The sequence below is a fragment of the Cebus imitator genome, unplaced genomic scaffold (genome assembly GCF_001604975.1).
Source record: "Cebus imitator isolate Cc_AM_T3 unplaced genomic scaffold, Cebus_imitator-1.0 Scaffold392, whole genome shotgun sequence".
Taxonomy (NCBI): Eukaryota; Metazoa; Chordata; class Mammalia; order Primates; family Cebidae; genus Cebus; species Cebus imitator.
The window spans coordinates 1,617,094-1,634,986 of record NW_016107707.1 but is presented as its reverse complement, the minus strand read 5'-3'; the positions used below and the strand labels follow the sequence as shown (position 1 = coordinate 1,634,986).

Sequence of the window (17,893 nt, the reverse complement as noted above, 5' to 3'; positions counted from 1 at the left end):
CCTGAAGTCTCTCTGAGTGACGTTCTCCTGGCTTTGCACCATCACTGACTTGCAGAACCCCTCAGTGTGTCCCCCTGAAGTCCCTCTGAGTGATGCTCTGACTTGCATTTCTGCTTCTGTTACCCATGTGTGCATCTTTCTTTTCTGTTTAAGAATTCAAGAAAAATTATTAAAAAGAAGATTGTTGAGGCCCCGGCCTTTCACCCGACAGGCTTCCCCACGGCCTGGCTCTGCTGACCGCACGCTCTCATGCTGCTGTTGGGTGCGCCTCGGCCGTCCTTCTGCAGATTGCTGCGTGGTTTGGACGCACTTGAGTTCAGTCCCTGCAGCCAGCTCCTTAGTGGCTGAGACTCAGCCTCGGAGCACCTCCTGTCTGCCTGTGTTTCCTTTGTGACGTCAGCAGCCCCTGAGGCTTATTAGCACTGGAGGCCATTGGCCCATTAGGGGATACAAATGATGCTATTCTAGAGGAATCATTTCTTGCTTATTTAGTAGCTGGAATGCTTTCTTATAAAGAGACATTTTCCCTTATCTGATAGTTGGTTGCCCAAGGTGCCGTTTGCCTGAGAAAGATAAGATGAAAGCTTGATTCTTCCTCTGTTTACCGGAGAATGAATGAATTTCCTTTGATTTCTTGAAGGTGACCTGTTTTTATTTTAATGTTGTTATGAACCCATGGATGGAAACGTGTGTGAGGGTTTTACTCTGTTGTGATGATCTTTGCAGAAGCTGAGGTGATCCTGTTTCTAGACAGTGGCAGCCTCTTCAGTGTGGCTCCGACATGATTCTGGTGGTCCTTCCGTGGCGTCCAGGCAGGCGACCCAAGCTGTCCTAGGTTTCTCTTCACCTGGGATCTGCCCTGGGTTCTTCTGTTCATGCTGATACTTAAAAAATTTTTCTTTTATTTACTTTTTACATTTCATTTATGCACTTGTTTGTTTAGAGACAGGATGTTGATCTGCCACCCAGGCTGCAGTGCAGTAGTGCAGTTAGAGCTCACTGTAGCCTCGAGTTTCCGGGCTCAAGTGCTCCTCCCATCTCGGCCTCCCGAGTTGCTAGGAGTGCAGGCGTGTGCCGGCTGGCCTGGCTAACATGCCGATTCCGTCTACTCAAATAAAGTACAAGGTCGTACTTCGTCTGTTATGTCTGCCTCTCCTTGCTTCCATACCAAATCCGGGTTCCAAGATAGTGTTTGATAAAATGTTTCATGATTTTTCATGTGCTTTGCCCATGTTGCATATACGACAGACTTAGGATATAATTTCAGTGCTGCCAATGTCAGTATAATTACTGAAATTCAGAACATGCCCTAATTTTCTCAAATTTATTAAATAATTATACTGCATCTACAAGAGCATAGTAGCTGTTACATACTATACTTTGTTTTCATCTTTGAGTCTTAGTTTTACTGACTGGTCCTTGTGGGGTCTGAAGTGCACTCTGGTGAATTCCTCAGAAGCCTCTGAGATCAGACTTGTTCACAGGAGTGTTTGTCCTTTGAACTGAAAGGTAGTTTTTCTGGGCATTAAAGCGTTGATTCATGTCTTTTTCCTCTGTGAAAGTGTGATAACATCTTTTCCCTTTATAAGTCATGTGTGTTTTTTCAGTAATTTTACTAGAATATGCGTTGACATGGGTCATTCTTGGTGATTTCCCAGGTACGGGTGCTCCTCGCGTCTGTCCTCTCAGTCTGTGATGTGGGACGTTCTCTTGCAGTGTTTGTTCTGTAGCCTTCCTTAGCAGTTTTTTCTAGGGACACTTGGTGACTCTCCATTCATTGGATAGTTGATGCCTTTTAGAGTTAATGTTACTTTCTCTTTCAAGTACTTTTTACCTCTTTTTTTTTTTTTAATTCCTTCCTTTTCTCCTGTTTGTCTTAGGGCGCATCTGCTGTATTTATTTGATTGTACACTGTTTTAGTCTCCACTGGAATGTAGTTTTATTTTCATTTTAATTCTGTCTTCAGCTTTATCATTTAATTTTTTGGTTTTCCTAAGTCTGATTTATGTGGTTCTTTCATGTCTTGTATCATTTTTCTAATTTCATTCAATTTGTTCTGAAATGATAGATTACAGGGCCGGTGTGGTTTGTGAGCTTATCTTTCTGACCTGCCTTTATTATCTATAGGGATGTTACTTTGTTCCTTATTCTCATTTTTCTTTTCTTTTCTTTTTTTTTGAGACAGAGTCTTGCTCTGTTACCCAGGGTGCAGTGCAGTGGCGTGATCCTGACTCACTGCAGCCTCGACCTTCCAGGCTCAAGCCATCCTTCTGCATCAGCCTCCCGAGAAGCCGGGACCACAGGCTTGTGCCACCACAGTTGGCTTTTTATTTTTTGTGGAGCGGAGTCTCTCAGTGTTGCCCAGACGTGTCTCAAAACTCCTGGGCTCAAGTGCTTCTCCCAGCTGAGCCTCCGAAGTGTTGAGAACTACAGGTGTAAGCCAGAGTGTTGAGAACTACAGGTGTAAGCCAGAGTGTTGAGAACTACAGGTGTAAGCCAGAGTGTTGAGAACTACAGGTGTAAGCCAGAGTGCCAAGCCCATTCCCTTTCTCTGACGGTAACTTTTTATTGTGTTTGGTCTTATACTTTTATCTGAAATCATTTTTCTTGAACTTTTAGAATGAGGTGAGATCCAGAAAAGCTTTCTCACCTTGTGGCCCAGGTTGGAGTGTACAGGGGCACGATCTTGGCTCACTGTAGCCCCAGCCTCTGGGCTCAGGTGATCCCCCCGCTTAGCCTCCTGAGTAACTGGGACTACAGGCTGTACCCAGCTAACTTTTAAATTTTTATATTGAGAAAGGATTTCAACATGTTGGCCAGGCCTGTCTTGAACTCCTGAGCTCAAGCAAGCTGCCTGCCTCAGCCTCCCAAAGTGCTGGGATTACCGGCGTGTACCACCTCATCTGGCCCAGAAAAACGTTTTTAAACTTTAAGCTATTACTTCATGACAGAAATGTGAAGAACAAAGGGTGTTTCTAGTCGGCATTTGCCTGGACAAAAATCTGGTGACGCTTTCTCTTTTGTTTCTCTCTCGCTTTATATTCAGGCCACCAACAAGTCCTGTTTTCTCTGCTTTTAGAATGTATTCCAAATTCAACCATTTCTCCCTAACTGCAGACATCTGGGCTAGAGCACTGTGGGGTCTCATCCGGTTTATCATCCTAGCAGTCACATCCCAGCTGCCTGACTGTGTTCCTGCTTCCACTCCCACCCACTGCAGCCCTCCGCAATCAGCTGCCCACAGAGCATCCAGAGAGCGTAGCTTAAAACCAGCCCAAGCCTCTTAACCCTGTAACCCTGGGAGAGGACCTGAACCCCTGCCCCATGTCCCTCCATCCTCCCCACCTCTTTCCCGGCCCCTCGGTGCCATCCTCTGCTAGTCCTTCAAGATCTTCCAGCCTGAAAGAAAACCCTTGTGCCTCTACTTACACACCTCTCACACCAGATGTAGGTTCTCCGCACGAAGCAATTCCCCAGTTCTCTGGACACCAGTTGAGTGCCTTGTAATTCAGTTCATTTCTGTTGCTGACTACCTGGAGTCATCATGAACCCCAAAAGTTGAGGTGCCCCTCACTTCCAGGTGACCGACAGCTTCTGTCTGACCTGGCTGCACGTCGGGCATTTTCACAGCCCTCGGCAGTGCGATGTTGGCTGTAAAGCTTCATCAGGGCAGTGGGGCTGCAGGAGGAAAGTCTGCACGTTGGCCAAGTGGAGGTTTTTTCTGGCCTTCCAGTCCACAGGCATAATCTTCTGTGGGGATGAGTTGGGGAAAAGGGTGACGAGTCTGAGATGCTTGTCTTTGAGGCCAGTTCTTCCGGACCTTCTACCATGCATTAGCTGTTAAACATGGTGTTAGTTTTACAGGTTGTCCGGTGCGCTGTTTCTGCTTGGGGTGCTGATCGGGAGTGGGTGCTGTGTTTTCTGCTCCTTTGTCTCCAGGTGCAGAAGGACTCAGGGTGGAATTTGACCGGCAGTGCTCCACGGAGCGGCGCCACGACCCTCTCACAATCATGGACGGTGTCAACAGGATTGTCTCTGTGCGGTCAGGTAAGGACAGGAGGTTGAGCAGTACGTGATCGGACCACCTGTCTCTCCGTAGACAAAGTCCTTCACATTTGTAGGACAGACGCTGTGACCGTATTCTCATGGAAGTTGAGGAAGGGACAATATGCTGTTCAGCTTTGAAACACAGTAGGTTTGCTTGCCTCTTCCCCATACTTCTGAATACAGTAATTATGTGTGATGTGTGCAGCACATCCCTGTCGGATGAGCCCAGCCTCACCAGGCAGCTGCAGAAGGTGCCGAAGACGTGCGGGGTGCCGGGGCTCTCGTGAGCCGTGGTTGGCCTACAACAGAGCTTCAAGGGATTTGTGTCTTACTGGTTGCAGTGAGGGCCACATGTGGAGTGACTTCTGTATGTAGGTGTAGGCAGCCACATGTCTGGCTTGTCTCTGCTGCTGGGCTTCATGAGGCCAGCGAGGCGGATTAGCACGTCTTTGGGGGCGTGTTACAAGCTCTTTCACCGAGCCTTTTAGAATTGGCAGTGCAGGGTGTGTCTTCTAAGACCTCGTTATCCTTCATCTCAAGTGCTTCCTGTGAAGGGCCGGGTAATGCAGCCTCTGTCATAGCACGCAGACTGGATGCCAGTGGAAGGGCGTGGCTGCGTCCCAGGAAAGCTTTATCCACACAGCATTACTTAGTGAAGTGAAGCTTTGCATGAATTGCTATGGTCCCGGTGGGTGTAGGTTTTTCTGGTCCTTTGACAGATATCTGCCAGTGTAGTTTTCCGTAGTGGTGTTGGATGTGGAAGCCCTTACAGGCCATCCCTGAGCCGTTGCCAGATGGCCCTTCTGAAGCAGAAACCTGTTGGGTTCTCGTGGCCTTCTGAGCTGCTGTGATACAGTGCCACTCCTTTCCACAGCCGCCGGGCCTCTGCTCCCGGGGGGCTGCTCCGCTCCTCCCTCGAGGGCAGCTCTTCCGGGCCATGCTGAACCACACACGTGGGTCCTTTGTGGGGAGAGCTAGGGTTCTTCCTTCTGCTGCCTGGCCACCTGGTTGTATCAGAGCGCTCCTGAGAGATGTCCCCATGACCTGGCATGTGCTGGCAACCCAGAGGCCTCTCACCGTATCCTAGCTGTGTGGGATCATTTCCCCACTGGATGGTGGCTTCTGCCTGGGCAGTGCCCGCCCACCTGCCCTCAGTTTCCCAGGTACCTGGTACAGGGGCTGAATGAGTGTCTGCTGAAGAAAGGTATGTATTAAAATGTGAATCCCAAGAGTGATGTGTTGCTGTGCACTTGAGCTGGGCTCGGAGGAACTTGTTCTCGCACATGACGGAAATCGTTCTGCTTCGTGTCTAAGGAGCTTGTGTTGATTGGATGATGGATCAAAGCTAACTCTGGCGTGCGCTTTCCTCCTCCAGGCCGAGAGTGGTCCGACTGGTCCAGCGAGCTGCGCATCCCGGGGGATGAGTTAAAGTGGAAGTTCATCAGCGATGGGTCGGTCAACGGCTGGGGCTGGCGCTTCACCGTCTATCCCATCATGCCAGCAGCTGGTAAGGGAGGATCTTATGGCAACCAGGGGTAGGTGACTGGCTGTGGGTTGTTTCCAGAACAACATGGACACGTGCACACTCCCATGTGGTGCCTGATGTGTTGGAGTGCATGCTCCCACAGGCCCCACGGAGGTGTGGGTCGGAACACAGAGACTTGTCCCAGCTGTCCAGCTGCCAGGCTCACACTCCTTTTCCCCTAGTGTGGAAGGAGTTGTTGCTGGTGTAGTTCTTAAGACTTTTACAGTGGAAGTGAGTGTGAAGGTTGAGGCTCACCAACTCACAGTGGCATAAGGGGCATATTGGCTGTCGCCTTCCAGTGGGTGGGGCTGGGTGCAGCCACCCTTGTCCGTGGTTGTCTTATGGGGTGCTCCCTAGCTTGTGAAGCATGGGGATGTTCACAGTGCTTATTCACAGGCCCTAAAGAACTCCTCTCTGACCGCTGCGTCCTCTCCTGCCCGTCCATGGATTTGGTGACGTGTCTGTTAGACTTCCGACTCAACCTTGCCTCTAACAGAAGCATTGTCCCTCGTCTTGCAGCCTCGCTGGCTGCGTGTGCGCAGCTGAGTGCCCTAGGTAAGTGGCACCGTGACAGTCAGGGCTCTCTTACTAGTTGGAGGAAACTGTCAGACGTCTGATACTTTCTGTCTGCTCATTTCAGCCGCCAGTCACAGAATGTGGGCCCTTCAGAGACTGAGGAAGCTGCTTACAACTGAATTTGGGCAATCAATTAACATAAACAGGCTGCTTGGAGAAAATGATGGGGAAGCAAGAGCTTTGGTATGGAACATTCTAGTACAATTTCTAGAGTCGTGACCCTTGGGGAATAAAGTGTTGCTTTAGTGGTCTAAACCTCTAAATCATTGAGAAGAGTTGGGGAAGTTCGCCTAAGAATAGGGAGGCCTTTGTCGCAGCCAGACTTTTCCTATGTTGCAGCCCGAATTCAGGCTGGACTTTGTGAAAATATATGTCGACAGCTGTGAACAGTGGATTGTGTCGACTGGGCTTTACAGTGAGGCCAACTGATGACCTCGCCTTATTTTGGTGACTAAAGTAGTCCGTTTTGATCCTACCCATATGAGGAGACAGGCAGCATTTGTAGGCCGGAGAGGGCCTGTTTCTCTGGAAGCGGTTGTACTAAAATCAGCACCAAACATTCTGAGATGAGTCTTCGGACTCCTCTTTTTTATTTTAGTGTTTATGTTCTTTTAGCTTTTTTCCTACTTGAGAATTTTGATACGCTTTTTTTTTTTTTTTTAAAGAAGAAATACTACCCATATATTAAAACATTTGACTGTAAAAACAAATGGTCAGCCTCCCCTGTGTGTGGATTCCCGTGGTAGAATACTGTTCTGTTGCTTCTTAGAGTTTTACAGGTAGTGCTCTTGCTGCTTTGGTGAAAGGTCTTCCAGAAGCTTTGCAAAGGCAGTTTGAATATGAAGATCCTATTGTGAGGGGTGGCAAACAGCTGCTCCACAGCCCATTCTTTAAGGTAACGTTTGACTTATTTTTTAAAGTAACAGTAGGGCCATGTGACTGAAAGAACCACTGAGAGCTGTCACGTCATGTGCAGTGTGTATGTTTGAGGCCGCTCAGGGCAGCTGTAGGTATTGCTGAAGTCAAATATGAAAAGAAGAACTCAAGAAATGATCCTGTGATCTAAACCCTTCAACCATAAGCCTGTAACTGTTAGCATGCCTTGAGATGCACAGGTGTTCTTGCCACTTGACGTAGGCAGCAAGTGTTGTAGCAGTTGTATGGCACGTGGCTGGGAACTGTCAGGGATCGCCACATCACTGATGGCGGCCGTGTCCTTGCTGTGGCCACGGCGGCCATCTTGGAATAGGAGGTTCTGTGGAAGTAGCCACAGAAACCCCAGCCTGTTCTCTGAGTTTCTAAGTGTCCCTGTCTTCGTCTTTTCCGGTGCCCGCAGGTACTCGTAGCTCTTGCTTGTGACTTGGAGCTGGACACTCTCCCTTGCTGTGCCGAGACGCACAAGTGGGCCTGGTTCCGGAGGTACTGCATGGCCTCCCGTGTCGCTGTGGCTCTTGACAAAAGAACCCCGTTGCCCCGTCTGTTTCTTGATGAGGTATTGCATGATATTTTGGAATCACTTTTGGGACGCAAAAACATTTTCCTTATTTAGCTGTAGTATAACAAGATGTCAGTATTATGAGACAGAAAAATGTTGCTTGCCAAGGAATATCAAAGAAAGTAACACATAGGTGAAAATGAGTGAGCTGACACTGAATTTCAGTGGAAGTTGATTTTCAGGAAGCTGCCGATAGAATGATGCTGTCTAGACGTTTTTATGTGTTAGACGTGATGCAGTCATTGTTGGCTTTGCCCGGTGACCACACATTACACTCTTGCTCTTCGTTCATGTCTTCAGGCAGGGATTGCTTCTGTCTGTCCTTAATATTTATTTATTTGTTTGAGATGAGTGACGTCATGATAATTTTGTTTAGGTGGCTAAGAAAATTCGTGAATTAATGGCAGACAGCGAAAACATGGATGTTCTGCATGAGAGCCATGACGTTTTTAAAAGAGAGCAAGATGAACAGCTTGTGCAGTGGATGAACAGGTGATTACATTAGAAACAAGAAGCACTGTGGACCGTGAGCGCGAGAGGCGGTTTGCGTTGTTCTTTCCCGCAGCAGATGCTCACTCGATGTTTGTTGTAGGCGCCCAGATGACTGGACTCTTTCTGCGGGTGGCAGTGGAACAATTTATGGATGGGGACATAATCATAGGGGCCAGCTAGGGGGCATTGAAGGTGCAAAAGTCAAAGTTCCCACTCCCTGTGAAGCCCTCGCAACTCTCAGACCCGTGCAGTTAATCGGAGGAGAACAGACCCTCTTTGCTGTGACGGCTGATGGGAAGGTAATGGAGTTTTTTCTGTTCACAGGGTCACTGAGCTTGAGGCAGTTGTGGCTAAATGTGGTATATGGTTCTTAGCACAGGCAAGGATCTGTACTAAAACATTTCTCAAGATTAACAATACTGTGGTATGCAGGAAGCAGCTAGCGTTCTAAGATGCTTCTGTATAATCTTTCAATTTTTAACTTCAAATTTTTAAGAAGTTTTTTAAGATGGAGTTTTGCTCTAGTTGCCCAGGCTGGAGTCCAATGGTGCGGCCTCCGCATCCTGGGTTCGAGTGATTCCCTTGCCTCAGCCTCTCTAGTAGCTGGGATTACAGGTGCCCACCACCACGCCCGGCTAACTTTTGTATTTTTAGTAGAGACGAGATTTCTGCCATGTTGGCCAGGCTGGTCTCGAACTCCTGACCTCAGGCCACCTGCTCGCTTCAGCCTCCCAAAGTGCTGGGATTACAGGTGTGAACCATTGCACCTGGTCAATTTTTTTTTTTTAATTTTGAAAATGCATGATGTATACAAAAGTATTACAGTTTTTGCTTGTGTATCACTCGTTAGTTGTAGTTCTTGTTTGCTGTGGTAAATATTATTTTTCAAAGAATTTGTTGCTGCTGGCTGGGCATGGCGACTCGATACTTTGGGAGGCCGAGGCAGGCGGACACCTGAGGTCAGGAGTTTGAGGCCAGCCTGGCCAGCGTAGGGAAACCCCGTCTCTGCTAAAAATGCAAAGATAAGCTGGGCGTGGTGATGGGTGCCTGTAAATCCCAGCCACTTGGGCAGCTGAGGCAGGAGAATCACTCAAACCTGGGACGTGGAGGTTGCAGTGAGCCGAGATCATGCTGCTACTACACTCCAGCCTGGGTGACAGAGCGAGACTCTGTCTCAAAAAGAAAAAAAAATTATTACTGCTGGTGTCTAGAAATATTGGATGTTTCTATATTGACTTTATGTCTGGTGACCTACCTGACTCTTTTTGTTCTAATGTATCTGAAAATTTCTTGTGTCGTCTTTATAGTCCAGGGTACACTGGGGAGGGAGCTGTAGGCATTCCCTGGAGGTGCGCAGGCTTGGTTCCAGCCCAAAACCACAAAGCCATGTCTCCTCAAAGCAGGCCACACAAATGTCTTGGTTTCCCAGTGGATATAAAAATGTGTGTGTGCTATAGTCTATTAAGACATCTTCAGACTCCACTTCTAATTCTAGTTCTCTTGCTGTTTCTGCCACATCTGTGGCCACTTCCTCCACCCATCTTGAACCCCTCAAGTTCATCCTTGAGGGTTGGCATCCATTTCTTCCAAATTCCTGTTAATGTTGAAATTTTCACCTCCTCCCAAGAATCACAAATGTTGTTAATGGCATCCAGAGTGGTGATGCCTTTCCAGAAGGTTTCAATTTAGTTTGTCCACATCCGTTAGAGGAATCACTATCTATGGCAGCTATAGCCTTAGGAAATGTATTTTTTAAATAACAAGATTTGAAAGTCAAAATTACTCCTTGATCCGTGCATGGGGCTGCAGAAAAGATGATGTATTCGCAGGCATGAAAACAACTTCAGTCTCTGTGTGTGTTCAACAGAGCTCTTGGGTAACCAGGTACGTTGTCAATGAGCAGTGATACTTTGAAAGAAATCCTTTTTTCTGAGCAGTAGGCCTCAATAGTGGGCTTAAAATATTTGGTGAACCGTGCTGTAAAATGTGCTGACATCCAGGTTTTGTTGTTTCTCAGCACAGCCAGAGTGGAGTTAGTATAATTCTTAAGGGCCCTAAGATTTTCAGAATGGCCAATGAGCATTGGCTTCAACAGATTTGTCTAGTACAGTCACCAGCTGCATTAGCCCCTGACAAAAGATTTGAAGCTTCGTTTCCTTTGCCCACCTGCAACTGTCTTGATTGAGTTATAGGTTTTTTTTTGTTTTTTTGTTTGTTTTTTTGAGACAGAGTCTCGCTCTGTCATCAGGCTGGAGTACAATGGTGCTGTCCTGGTTCACTGCAACTTCCATTTTCTGGCTTCAAGCAATTCTCCTACCTCAGCCTCCCAAGTAGCTGGGACTACAGGCACGCACTACCATACCTGGCTAACTTTTTTGTATTTTTAGTAGAGACAGGGTTTCACATTGTTGGTCAGGATGGTCTCAATCTCTTGACCTTGTGATCCACCCGCCTCTGCCTACCAAAGTGCTGGGATTACAGGCTTCAGCTACTGCGCCCAGCCAAGATTTGAAGCTTTGAAAGCAGACGTTGACTTCTCTTTAGCTATGAAAGTCCTAGATGGCATCTTCTTCTGCTAGAAGGCTGTTCTGTCTACGTTGGAGGTCTGCTTTAGTGTAGCCACCTTCATCACTGATCTTGGCTAGACCTTCTGGATAACTTACTGCAGGTTCTACATCAGCACGTGCTACGTTACCTTGCATTTTTATGCTATGGAGATGGCTTCTTTCCTTAAACCTCAGGAAGCAATCTCTGCTAACTTCAGACTTTGCAGCTTTGTCACCTCTCTTAGCCTTTGTGGAATCGAAGAGAGTTAGAGCCTTGCTCTGGATTAGGCTTTGGCTTAAAGGAACGTTGTGTCAGTTTTGATCTTCTGTCTGTGCCAGTCAGACTCTCTCTGTATCAGCAATAAGACTGTGTTGCATTCTTGTCATTGCATGTTTACTGGAGTTGCACTTAATTGTGCTTCAAGAACTTTTTCTTGGCTAACTGGTGCAAGAGACCTAGCTTTCACTGTGGCTTGGCTTTCAACGGACGTTCTTCACCAATCTTAATCATTTCTATCTTTTGACTTAAAATGAGAAATATGCAACTCCTCCTTTCACTTGAACTCTTAGAGGCCACTGTAGGGTTATTAAGTGGCCTAATTTCAATAAGTTGTGTCTTAGGGAATAGGGAGGTCCATGGAGAGGGAGAGAGAAGGGAGAACAGCTGGCTGGTGGAGCAGTCAGAAAATACACAGCATTTATCGTTTAAGTTCACCGTCTTCTGTGTGTACAGTTTGTGGTGCCTCAAAACAAGTACAACAGTAACATCAAACATGACTGATTGCAGGTCACCGTAACAGATAAAATAATAATGAAAAAGTTTAAAATATTGCATGAATTATCAAAATGTGAGGTGGAACCAGTAAGTCAGCACATGCTGGTGGAAAAGTGGTGCCGATAGGCTTGATCACGGTGGGGTTGCCACACGCCTGCGGTTTGTAAAACACTATCCGCGAGGTGCAGTAAGTCGAGGTGTGCTTGTATACAGGAGGGATCATTGTGAACCGTGTCAGAGGGAGACTGCTAGCACAGGTATCAAAGTGGCCTAGGTTTGAAATATAGTTCCTCTTTTTCTATTCTTCGGAGAATTCTGTTTCTTTTCCTTGTTTCTCTGGTTATCTTAACATATGTACTTAAAAACCTAAAGTTAATTAGTATCTCTCCCCTCCTCCCAATCAGCGGCCCCTTGCTACCCAGTGTTTGAGTTTCAGGCTGCTCCCCTCTGCCACAGACACTGTGGTTGCTTTGGTTGTTTTATATGGACCATAGTTTTTTTGGAGTTAGTCAAATGCTTCACATCTTCGCTCACTATCATTTCTTACCATCATTTGCTGCATCTCAGATCTTATAAAATCATTTCCTTCAACTTTAAGCGTATCCTTTTCAGTTTACTTTAGTGAGATTCATTCTTTGGTTTGTTTCAAAATATCTTTATTTTGTCCTTTTTCTAGGATGGGGGTTGGCAAGCATTTTCTGTAAAGGGCACAGTAGCGTTTTCAGCTCTGTGGGCCACATGGTCTCTGTTGCAGCTACAGAAGCAGCCAGGACATTCTGTAAATGACCGGGTGTGGCTGTGTTCCATGACACCTCACTGACAGCAGCAAACGATGGGCCTGACCGGGCGGCTCCTGTTGTCGCTGTGAATTCTCAGGGGCAGACCTCTCTCTCCCTGTCAGGGCTGGGGCTGAGAAAGGCCACTTTCTGTGTTGTTCGTACTTGTTATTCACAGTCACTGAGGGGCAGCCCTTTGGAGCCCTGCCTTCTGCAGGAAGTCCTGGAGGTGAGTGCACTTCCCCGCACCCTGTACACTTGAGAGCCACAGACCCTCCCCACTGAAAGCTGCCTTTGGGAATGGGGCTCATGTGTCCCCCTGAGTTTGGGCCTCACTTCCTGCGTTGGTCCTTGTGGCTTCTTTACTATTATGTCAGTAAAGCAGCAGGTTTGAAAGATGTCTAAAACAGCATGGAACCCCATTTAAGTTTTTATCAGCAGGGATGTTTACGTTCATTTGGGAAGAGGCAGTCTGATTGTGTGTGTGGTTTCTTTTTTAATCATAGATGTTTTGTGTCCTGAAACATCCCACTTAGATGGAAAAAAAAAGGCATTTTGTTTTTTCCTGAGTGGTTTGTATGTTGCCCTGCTGAAATATTAAAATGTATTTGTTCTTCTGTGGGTATGTTTTTGTGGCTGTTATTGTCAGAGATCTGCACATAGTAGATAATTAATTTTTTTTTAACTTTTCTTGGTATTAATTGTAGTTGGTATTCTAGATAAAAATGGAAGAGATTCCAGGGAGAAGACCTTATTTTCACAATATGTTCCCTGAATTTGGAATTTTTAATAGTCATGTTTTTATTTCATTTCTAGAAGTTTGATAGAACATGTATAAAGTCATAAACATTCCTGTGATTTTTAACTTTAAATTTCATTTTTGTGTGGTAAAAATGTCTAAAGCATGGATTAGGTTTGTGAATTACTAAATATAGGGGATGTTGAGGTTAAAACCTGATGTTGCTATTGCTTTTTCTTTTCTTAGCTGTATGCCACTGGGTATGGTGCAGGTGGCAGACTGGGAATTGGAGGGACAGAGTCGGTGTCTTCCCCAACATTGCTTGAATCCATTCAGCATGTGTTTATTAAGAAAGTGGCCGTGAACTCAGGAGGAAAGCACTGCCTTGCGCTGTCTTCAGAAGGAGAAGTTTACTCTTGGGGTGAGGCGGAAGATGGAAAGCTGGGTCATGGCAGCAGAAGGTATTGTGTGAAAACATGTTTTCAATGTCGTGTTTTTCTTTGTGTTGGTTTTAATGCTGGTACAATGTATTGGCATTTGGCTTTTCAAAGAAACATTTGCAATAATCTGCTCAAACTAAACAATGTTAATGACTCATTTGGCAGAAATAGTTTTATGTGCCAAGATGAGGGCCTACCTGTGTGACTTCTCTGTTGGGAGGAAAATGAAGTCAATTCTCAGTCGTTGATGACAAGTACTAAGCAAACTTCTTTTGGTCATTCTCCCTTAAATGATCCACTGAGTGATATTTGGCATTTTGTGTAACGTGCAAGATACTAGAACCGCAAATACCGAGGAAATGGCAGGGGTGAGGGGGAAAGATCACACAATTCCACCATTTTTTAAACAGAGGAATCAAAGTCACATGTTATAAACAATTAATGAGAACTACCAGCCAAGTTGGAGTGACAGGACCTTTTTATCCCACGGGTAACTGAAACACCACATAAGATAAACAGGCCCAGCGTGGTGGTGCACACCTGTCATCCCAGCACTTTGAGAGGCCACGGTGGGTGGATCGCTTGGACTCACGAGTTCAGAAACAGCTTGGGCAACATGACGAAATGCCATCTCTATGAAAAATACAAAAAAAATTAGCCGGATGTGGAGGCACACACCTGTAGTCCCAGCTACTTGGGAGGTGGAGATTGCAGTGACCTGAGATCGTGCCACTCCACTCCAGCCTGGGTGACAGAGTGAGACCCTGTCTTAAAAACTAATAATAATAAATTACATTTAATCATACCCCCAAAGACATTGAATATCAGGCGACAAAATACAGTGTTCCCTGAGTCATGGGAAGCAAGGCGAGTTCTAAGGGATGATGTTTAATGGTATTAAGATAGTCAGTTAGAATGAATAAGATCAAGCATGATAGCACAGCAGGAGACTACAGACAATAATACCTTATGGTACATTTTAAAATAACTAAGAGAGTATAACTGGATTGTTTGTAACACAGGAAAGGATAAATGCTTAAGGTGATTGATTAACCCATTTACCCTGATGTGATTATTACACATTGTATGCCTAAATCAAAAATATTTCATATACCTTATAAATATATATACATCTATATACCCACAAAAATTAACAATTAAAAAACCAAGGCAGGTTCTAAAAATTGCCCAGTGGACTTCCTGCAGAAAGTTTCCAGGCTGTGGCACAGAACACCAGGCAGATCCTGGCAGACCCCCTTAGTTTAGAGAAGACAGATCTGGAGGTCCAGGGAGGCTGAGACACAGAGCCTGCAGATACCAGAGTGGAGAGAGCTGCACAGAGAAGACTGCTGAGGCCTGCAGAGCCTGACATGGCAGGCACAGCCATGAGGCTGAGGAGCTCACCACCCGAGGGGATGAGAAGGAAGAGTCCCCAAAGCTCACACAGGGCAGCGGATGGAGCCTGCTCTCAAAACCTCACAATTTACAGGGCAGCAATTAAAGTACTCAGAGTGATGTTACCCAGTATTGGGGAAAAATTAGCCATGGACGAATTGTTGCTATCACACCTCCAACAAAGCTTAAAAGCAAGACCTGAAAGGATGAAACCACTTATAGGTAACTTATCAGAGAGATCAAAGCTCAAGAATATTCTTATGAATACAAACGTTAAGCACCCAATAAGGTAAATCTCACAATATCCTGCATCTGATAAAAAATTACCAAGCATTCAAGGGAGCAGGAAAATACAACTTACATGAGGAGAAAAATCATCACTTGAAACTGACTCAGACATGATAGAAGTGGTGGAATTACTCATTAAGAACTTTATTAAAATGTTATTTTAATAAAGCTAGAAGAGAACTTGAATGTGTTAGGTAAAGCCTGGAAGATATTTAAATGCCCAAATCAAAGTTCTAAAGATGAAAAACACAGTGTCAGAGATCAAAAATACATTGGATGGGGTTCATGGCAGATTGGACATTGCAGGAAAAGGAGATGAGTGAACTTGAAGACGTAATAAAAGCAACTAGAAGTAAACAGAAGGAAGACTGTACCAATGAAGAGAACATCAGAGAGGTGCGCTGTGGGACAACCCCAGATGTCCTCATATCTGCATAATCAGAGCCACTAAAGGAGGGGCACATGGGGGATTTTGAAGAAGTAATGGCTAAAAAATTTCCAAGTTGAAAAGTATAAGTCCACTGATTCAAAATGCTTAAAAAACCCTAAGCAAAAGAAACATGAGGAAAACTACACTAAAGCGAGTTGGTCAAGACCAGAGAAAAAGAGAAAATATTTTAAAAGCAGCTGGGGTGAGGGTGAGGGTGGGGGTGGGGGGACGAAACATGTTACATACAGGGAAAAGGTAATCGTAGCTACAGATGTCCTAGGGGTCAGTGCCAGCTAGAAGACAGTGGATTTTCTGCAAGTAAAAATTATTGTCAACATTTTTTTTTTTTACCCAGCAGAAATATTTTTTCAAGAAAGGAGTTGAAATAGACTCATTTAGATAAACACAAACTGAAAGAACTCATCACCACAGACCTGCACAACCGAAACCTTAAAGGAATTTCTTTAAATTGAAGGAAAATTATACCAGGTAGAATCATGAATCTACCAAAGAAATGGAGAAATGTTAATGACGTGATGTTTTTCCTTACTATAGATCTTTTAAAGAGATAACTGAATATTTCAAGGACACAATACAAATAAATTAATGCGTTTAAGAAGTTAATTGTAACACAAAGACTGGGGGAGGAAGTGGAAGTAGACTGATGTGAAGTTATATTCGTGTTGTAGTAGGTGACTTCAGAATAGACTGTGATAAGTTAGAGAGGTACTCCACACACCCCCAAGGCAACCAGTAAAATAACACAAAACAGTTTTATCTGATGAACCAACAAAGAAGTTGCGGTGGGGAGCAATACACAGTGGGGTCTGTTGGGGGGAAATAGGGGAGGGACAGTGAGGGGTGGGGAGTTGGGGAGAGATAGCATGGGGAGAAATGCCAGATATAGGTGAAGGGGAGGAAGGCAGCAAATCACACTGCCATGTGTGTACCTATGCAACTATCTTGCATGTTCTTCAAATGTACCCCAAAACCTAAAATGCAATAAAAAAACAGAAGTTGCAGTGAAGTCATAAAACATAATCAGTTCATCTAAAAGAAAGCAAAGAAGAAGAAAACAGCAGCAAAGAACAGATAAATAAATAGCAAGATACAGACTTAAACCTTAATACACACATGTATTTTTTTTAGAGCTGGGGTCTTGCTTTTGTCACCCAGGCTGGAGTGCAGTGGTATGATCGTGACTCACTGAGCCTTGAATTGCTGGATTCAAGCAATCCTCCTGTCTTTGCCTCTTGACTAGCTAGGACTACACGTGCGTGCTACCAAACCCAACTAATTTATTTTTATTTTTTGTAGAGGTGGGATCTTGCTGTGTTGCACAGACTTGTCTCAAATTCCTGGCCTCAAGCAGTCCTCCTGTCTCCGCCTCCCAAAGCACTGGCATTATAGGTGTGAGCCTCTGCACCCCAGCTGCCAAATATGATTATAGCCACATCAGATGTAAATGATTCCAACAGCCCAGTTTAAAGTCAGAAGTTGTCAGCATGAATATAAGAGCAGGATCAAGCCGTACACTGCCTTCAGGGGCCCCACTTTAAATACAGACACATGAATGGACTAAAAGCAAAAAGAAGGGAGAGACATACCATGCTAACGTGCATCAAAACAAAGCTAGAATACCGTGCTAACGTCATACAAAGTAGAATTCATAGTAGAGAATGTTGACAGGAACAAAAACAGTAGTATCCGGACGATGCAGTGGATAGGTCATCAAGAGGACATAATAATCCTAAATCTTTGCACACTTCATAATAGATCTGCATACATGAAATTAAAGCTGCATGGAGAAACAGACACATCCACAGTTTAACTAGAGTTTGAATATCCCTCCTTCAATAATTGGTAGAACAAGTACGTTAAAAAAAATTGATAGCCGATTTGAACAACTGTGTCAACTAACTTGACCTAATTGACATTTTTTAGGACACTCTACTGGACAGATTTTACATGCTTTTCAAGTGCATGAGGAATACCTACCAACATAGATCGTGATTTGGACCATAAAACAAATCTTACACATCAGAAGGAGTCAAGTTATGTAAAATATATTCTCTGTCCACAGGGAAATTAAATTAGAAATTAATAACAGATCCCTGGAAAACCCCCAGTATTTGGAAAGTGAAACATTTCTAAATAACGATGGATCAAAGAATGAATCAGAAGTAAATTACAAACAGTTTTGAAGCGTGAAAATGAAAACAGTGTACCAAAATATGTGGGATCCTGCAAAAGCAGAACTTAAAAGGAAATTTATAGCATGAAATGCCTATTTTAAAAAAGAAAAATGGTCTCAGAACTATGACCTTAGTGTCCATCTTAGAAAACTTACAATAGGCCAGGCGTGGTGG

The 17,893-nt window shown here is 44.9% G+C and overlaps 1 protein-coding gene across 1 annotated transcript in view; it reads left to right on the top strand.

Moving 5' to 3' along the window:
- HERC2 (HECT and RLD domain containing E3 ubiquitin protein ligase 2) overlaps positions 1–17,893 on the top strand; it is a 211,465-nt gene that overhangs the window by 169,615 nt on the left and 23,957 nt on the right. Inside the window, exons 70-78 of the mRNA XM_017508492.2 lie at positions 3,940–4,047; positions 5,423–5,554; positions 5,969–6,127; positions 6,213–6,331; positions 6,918–7,043; positions 7,485–7,640; positions 8,020–8,135; positions 8,236–8,434; positions 13,218–13,432. Coding sequence (XP_017363981.1) covers positions 3,940–4,047; positions 5,423–5,554; positions 5,969–6,127; positions 6,213–6,331; positions 6,918–7,043; positions 7,485–7,640; positions 8,020–8,135; positions 8,236–8,434; positions 13,218–13,432 — 1,330 coding nt within the window. The remainder of the gene's footprint in view (positions 1–3,939; positions 4,048–5,422; positions 5,555–5,968; positions 6,128–6,212; positions 6,332–6,917; positions 7,044–7,484; positions 7,641–8,019; positions 8,136–8,235; positions 8,435–13,217; positions 13,433–17,893) is intronic.